Source organism: Alligator sinensis, unplaced genomic scaffold (assembly GCF_000455745.1).
Source record: "Alligator sinensis unplaced genomic scaffold, ASM45574v1 scaffold1369_1, whole genome shotgun sequence".
In the NCBI taxonomy this organism is placed as follows: domain Eukaryota; kingdom Metazoa; phylum Chordata; order Crocodylia; family Alligatoridae; genus Alligator; species Alligator sinensis.
In genome coordinates, this window is record NW_005842875.1 from 311,003 (window position 1) to 317,162 (window position 6,160).

Genomic DNA, 6,160 nt, shown 5'->3' on the forward strand with positions numbered 1-6,160 from the left:
CCTTCTCTCCCTGCTGGGCGCAGACCTTGCAGCGGATGAGTCTGGGAGGCCGGCGGGGCCGCATGACCATGTGGCCGTGCGTGCTTCCTTGTGCTGCCAAGGGACCAGGCCCGTGGTCGTGACCCAGGAGACGGCTGCCTTGGGAAGTTGGTCTCCCGGCGGGGCTGTGGGGCCAGAGCAGCTGTCCCGGGGCATCGCTGGCAGAAGCCTGCGGTGTGTGGGTGATGCGTCCACCCGGGGATCTGCTCCCTGGGCACACATGCTGCATCCGGGTCTAGCACGGGCTTGCTCACCGCAGCCCACCCTTGGCCCAGCGCTGCGTGGCTGAACGCTTGTCCTGTGCCTTGCCTGCTCCGAGCTCACCTGGGGGCTCCCTCCATGCCCAAAGAGGAGGAGAGAAGTGACGAACTCCTTCATGTTCCCCCTTGCTAAAATCCCCAGCTGCTTGTGTGGGGCCGAGGCCTGAAGGCTTGCACGGGCAGCTACAAGCTGGCAGTGCAGAGCGGTAGCAAGATGAGGCCCAGGGTTGGCATCAGCCCTGCGTTTCCACATGCTCCCTCTGCCCCCGGCGGCTTTCCTGAGCCTGCCCCGACCTCCCTGGGACAGCTGTCTGGAGGGAGGCCGGCGGAGGCTGTCCCGGGGACGTTGCGCGTCCCGTGCAGCACCCAGCCCACGTGCCAGTTTGCAGGGTGGCAGACAGTGCGACAGCCAGGGTCAAAACGGGCGTCTGCCGATGGAGGAGTTGATGGGTAGGGAAGGGCTTGCCCAGCACAAATCAAGCAGAGCTGGTAGAGGCCACTTTGCATTTGATTAGGTCAAGATTGCAGGTGGCGCCAGGGCCACGTCTGATGCTCGCCACTGCTAATTGTCTCGGCCCTGCCCCTTTTTGCGCGGCTGCTCGTCTGGGGCCGTGCAGGGTGGCGCGGCTAGTGGGACCCTTGCCCCAGTGCTCCCTGCCGTCTGCCCTGCAGCGTGGGCCGCAGCCACTGCTCTGGGGATGCCCCCGTGCCCGTGCCAGTCCCAGGGCTGCTGGCGTTAGCGGCCTCTGCCCTGTTCTAGGCTTGGGTTTGCCTGTGACGACGAGAGCGGCTCAGGCCTGGGGGAGTCGGCCAGGGACCCCATGAGTTGGGGGGCCGGGGTTGAGAAGTCACCGGCTGGCTTCTTTGTCGCTGTGGGTCTCGTATTGGCACCGCGTGCGCGTGCAGTCGCCCAGGGTGCCACGGGACTGAGGGGCACAAGGTGTCGGCGCGGGGCCTGATGCTGCTCCGCTTGCTCCCCCAGACAACACGGCCGCAGTGCACACGCAGCGAGTGGGCTTCAACCGCCAGGAGCAGGACGTCTACCTGCTCCCCATCCTGGTGGTGGACAGCGGCCCGCCGGCGCTGAGCAGCACGGGCACGCTGACCATCCGGGTGTGTGGCTGCGACAGCGCTGGCGCCATCCAGTCCTGCAACAGCACCGCCTATGCCATGACAGCCACGCTGAGCCCCGGCGCCCTCATCGCCCTGCTGGTCTGCATCCTCATCCTGGTCGGTGAGTCGCCCGGCCCCTTCCCGCCCCGTCCTGCCCCGCACCTCCTCCCTCCCGCCGGCTTGGGCTCCCCAGCTGGACGCTCCTGCCACGCGGCCCCTTCCACATGCCAGCACCTGGTTCGCTGCTGACGTGTCTTCTGGTCGGACGGGGTTCCCCAGGGCCCAGCTGGGCTGGCCGGCCTCCTGTGGGAAGCAAGCGGGGGTCCTCTGGGATGGGGTCTATGGACAGACCCCAGTGCAGCAGGGGGTGGCCCCTGGGGTCAGGTGAGTGCTCTGTGCACCCTCGTGCTGGCACCTCGGAAAGCTGCCGTGGGAGGACGGAGCGATGGGCCCCCAAGGGTGCGGCCGGGCCGGGCCAGGCTGGGCGCAATGTCAGAGGCGGGCCCTGCGACCAGGGTGGTAACCCTGTGCTGGCAGGTGCCCCAGCACTCGGGGCAAGCAGAGATGAGCCGGTCGCGTCGGCAGCCTGGGCAGGGCTCGCGCTGGCGCAGGTGCAGCTGCTGTGGGAGCGTCCCACCCTGACCCTGCTGCAGGGAGGAGACGCTGCGCGAGTCGCTGGCAGGACCGCCCGCCCGTTCCCTCGGCCTCCGCCTCCGCCTTGCGCTTGCAGGCTGACGCGGCTCCTGTGCTGCCCGGGCCCGGCAGGGGTCGGTCTGGCATCTCTGCGTGCCGAGGTCTGAGTGTGCTGGGATGCTCCTGGGGGCTCTTGCTCGTGTTCCCAGCGGGGTGTGGGGCTACAGCCTCCTGCGGTGTCCTCCCCAGCGTGGCCAGGGCACGCCTGCCTGGCGCACATCTGGCGAGGCCTCCCCACCCTGGCTGCGGCTCTGGTTGGGAAGCGCTTCCCTGCAGCGGTCTCACTGCCCTGCGCGGCACGATCGCGATTCTGCCTCCTTGCCCCCAAGCGGACCCTCATGCCTCGGTGCTCGGGGCCGGCAGCACCAATGGGCGATAAACCAGCAGGCGTCCGCGCCACCTGCTCCACGCTTGCCCTCTCACCATGTGGCTGCTGCCCCGTGCCCCCCTCCATCCTTGTGCTCCTACAACCCGCCAATCCACCCCTCTGTCCGTGCCCCCATCCCTGCCTCTTGCTCTCCGTCCCGCAGCAGGGCGTGGGGTGCCTGGGCAGCTGTGGGAACGCGGCCGCCTGCCCTGGACACCCCCGCCGGCCAGTTCTGGCTGCCGGGGAGGAAGGTTGCATGTCGGGCCCCCTCCCTCCTGCCAGTTCAGGGCAGTGAGGCAGGACCGCGGCCCCCGGCGCTGACTGCTGTCTCCCTCCTCAGTGCTGGTCCTGCTGATCCTCACCCTGAAGCGCCATCACAAGAGCCACCTGGCATCAGAGGAGGACGAGGACATGAGGGACAATGTCATCAAGTACAACGATGAGGGGGGCGGGGAGCAGGACACCGAGGCCTACGACATGTCGGCCCTGCGCAGCCTCTACGACTTCAGCGAGATCAAGGGGGGGGACGGCGGGGGCGGCGCGGGCGACGGTGGCCTGAGCAGCAGCCTGGCCTCGGAGCTCCACGCCCTCCCGCAGTGGGTCCAGAGCCCGGACCTGGACTTCTCCATGTTCAGAGACTACATCAGCAAGAAGGTGGAGCAGGCGGACGAAGACCCGTCGGTGCCCCCCTACGACTCCTTCCAGACCTACGCCTTCGAGGGCGCGGACTCGCCCGTCCCGTCCCTGAGCTCCATCAACACCTGGTCCACCAGCTCGGAGCAGGACTTCTCCTACCTGGGCAGCTGGGGGCCGCGCTTCCGGCAGCTGGCCACGCTCTACGCCGGGCACAAGGGCGAGGAGGAGGGCGAGGAGTCCTAGCCACGCCGGACTGCCCGGCCGCACCGACACCGGGCGCGCCCCCGGACCTGGGGGCTGCTGCAGGCGCAGGCGCAGACGCAGGCTCCGTCGGACGCCGCGGACGATGCGCCAGCCGGAGCGCGCGGCCCGGCCGCGGCACCGGGAGGCCGAGGCGGCGCAGCCGGCTCTGGACAGGGCAGCGCCGGGGATGTGATGTGCTTTGTTACCACCTCGTTTCTGAGGCTCCGGCGCACACACGTAAGGAGGCTGAAGTGCCCAGCGGAGCCACTGTCGCCATCATAATCTCTTTAATAACAATCTCCATTAAAGCACTACACATTAATTTAAGAAAGGGAAAATCTAATTCAAGAGAGCTCGGAGGGGGCTTCCCCCCCACAAATTATCATTTAAATAGATCTGTTCAATGAGCCTGGGCAAGGGAAGGAAGAGAGAAACGGGAGCCTTTTGTTGTCTAAATTGTTTTTGTCACTTGATTCAGAGCATTTGAAGTGCTTTGATTTTTTAAGAGCTTTCCTCGCAGAGAGAAGCCAGCTTTTAACTCCTGTTCTGTTCCCCCCTCGCCTTTCCTCCCCCTCCCCGACTCCTCTCCTTTCTTTCTGTCCCTCCGGCGCGGGCGGGGGTCCGGGCAGCCACGTCTGCAGTCCCGGCTGCTTGCGTCCCCAGCGCGTTTGCCAGGACGTGGGCCCCGCGCTGGGCGCCTGTCCAAGGGTCGGCCACGCGGGCGGCTGCCGCTCGAGGGAGGCCTCGCTCCTGGCAGGTTTTGCCCTTGTTGCTAGAAGTCTCCTGCCCCGTTGTTGCCGGTTCTTGCAGAGAGCCGTGCTCAAACCATCGTCCCTCCCAGCCCGTTGCCCCTGCACCGTGGGCTGGGGCCTGGAGGTGCCGTCACCGCAGCAGGGGCGCAGCTGCAGCTCGAGGGAGCCGGCTCCTGCCCTGAGCCCCCTCTCGTGGCAGGAGCTGAAGGGGGGCAGAGCCATGGGGCAAATGGGCCCTGACAATGGGAGGGGCGAGTCTTGTGGAGCCGGGCCCTGGGGTGAATAAAAGCGTGGTGCCCGGGCTGGTGTCTGCGAGGCAGATGCTGCTCGGGGGGATGGTGCTCACGACCCTGCGCTGCTGGGGGCTGTAGGCCGGTGCCAGAGCAGGGGTGGAAGCTGCCAAGCCTGATGCCCCAGGATGCTGCATCTTACCTGGGCAGCCCCACGGCACTGGCGGGCCGGAGCATCCCAGTCCTGCAGAGGCTGCGCATGCCCGTGCTGCAGGGCAGAGCGTGGCAGAGGCCGTGTGCTGCGGGCACGTGGCAAGGCACGGATCAGGGAGGGATGCCGAAGGGCTCAGCAGGAGACCCGTGGCCCCTGGTGCAGAGGGGAGCAGTTCCCAGCCTAGCTGGGCCTTGCCGGCCAGACCAGGGGACCCTGCAAATGAGACGCCAGCCCAGCGCCCAGGCAGAGGCTTGTCTGTACCAGCTCGGAGCGCGGGCAAGCCTCTCCCGTCACTGGGGTGAAGTCCCACAGGCCCGCGGGGAGCTGCTGGCAGGGTGGGTTTGTGAGGGTGGGAGCGAGCAGGTGCAGCAGACGGCCCCGGGGAGCCCGGGCCCCAGTTGAGCTGTGCCTGCAGGGCGGGCGATGCTGCAGGCCCGTGCCCTGGCCTGTGTTCCCCGGGGCTGGTCGAGGGGAGCGCAGGCACGGACACCACCTGCCAGGGGCTGGTGCGGGGGGTCGCCCCTCGTGAGCGTGAGCGTGCGCGTGCGCGGGCTGAGCTCTGCTCCCCGGCTGCAGGAGGGCCCCATCTGCTGCCCCGAGCACATGCTGTGGTGCCAGGTGGCGAGACGCCACGTGCCGAAGCGGGGTGTAGAGGTCCCTGCAATCTCTACCCGCCGTCAGTACAAGGGGCTGTACGTAGGCAGGCTCCTGGCCCGTTCCCTCCTCACATGCGCAGCGCCCCGAGCCCTGGCAGGGAAAGCCCTCTCTTTCCTCAGGAATTTCTCCATGCTTTGCCCCAGGCCAGAGAACCGGCCTCCCCGCCCGCCTGAACCGGCCGTCCTTGCAGAGGGCCGCGGGCGGGCGGCAGGGCCGGAGCCTAGCGAGCAGGGAGCGCGTCCCCCTGCCGTGCTGGCTCCCAGCCCAGCCCCTTCCCTCCGGCCACTGGTACGTGCGGCGTGTCTGGGGCCGGCCCAGCTCAGCGGCTCCCTGGGACAGGTCCCCGGGCATCGGGGCGCCGGGTGGGGGTCCCCCCCTTGCCACCGTCAGCACCTCGCCCAGGAGCTGCTGCCACGGCGGAGGGAAGGCGCGGGCAGGGGTCATGGCCGCGCGGCTCTGCGCTCTGCCCAGACAGAACCGGGAGGAGATTTCCTTGCCCTTGTTCCTATTTTTCAAGGTCTTTCTAGGACCTGGAAATAAACGATTTCCTTGTCGCCTGGACTGAGTCTTTCTTACTTATTTGATGGGGTCCCTCGCGCTGTGTTGTTGTTAACACGCTTTAATTAGATGGCAGCTCCTGGGCGGGGGCGCAGCCCCGGCCGGCACTCAGCCCTGCCACGCACGGCCCGGCATTGCGCTGGGGCAGAGCCGCATTTCAACAAAGCGCTGATGACGGCGCGTGCCCGCTGCTCCGGGCCCCGGGCAGGAGAAGGCCGTCGTGCCCCTGGAGGCAGGTGCGGGGCCAAGTGCTCGGCGCGCCGTGCAAGCCGCTTGGGGCACGTGCCTGCGTGCCCGGTCCTCGCAGGAGCCCCAGGGCCGGGGAGGCAGGAGGATGCTGCTGCCTTTCACAACACGCCGCCAGCCTGTCCTCGAGGCAGACTACGTGCGCTTTGGCT

General features: G+C 67.9%; 1 protein-coding gene across 3 annotated transcripts in view; it reads left to right on the forward strand.

Annotated features, from left to right (window-relative positions):
* Positions 1-4,830, forward strand: part of CDH22 (cadherin 22) — a 72,028-nt gene extending 67,198 nt beyond the window's left edge. Inside the window, exons 12-13 of one of the 3 annotated variants that reach the window (XM_025191997.1) lie at positions 1,282-1,533; positions 2,813-4,830. In XM_025191997.1, coding sequence (XP_025047782.1) covers positions 1,282-1,533; positions 2,813-3,351 — 791 coding nt within the window. In that variant the 3' untranslated portion in view covers positions 3,352-4,830. The remainder of the gene's footprint in view (positions 1-1,281; positions 1,534-2,812) is intronic. The other 2 variants (XM_006035793.2, XM_025191998.1) reach the window with 2 other exon arrangements.
* Positions 4,831-6,160: the final 1,330 nt, after the last annotated feature.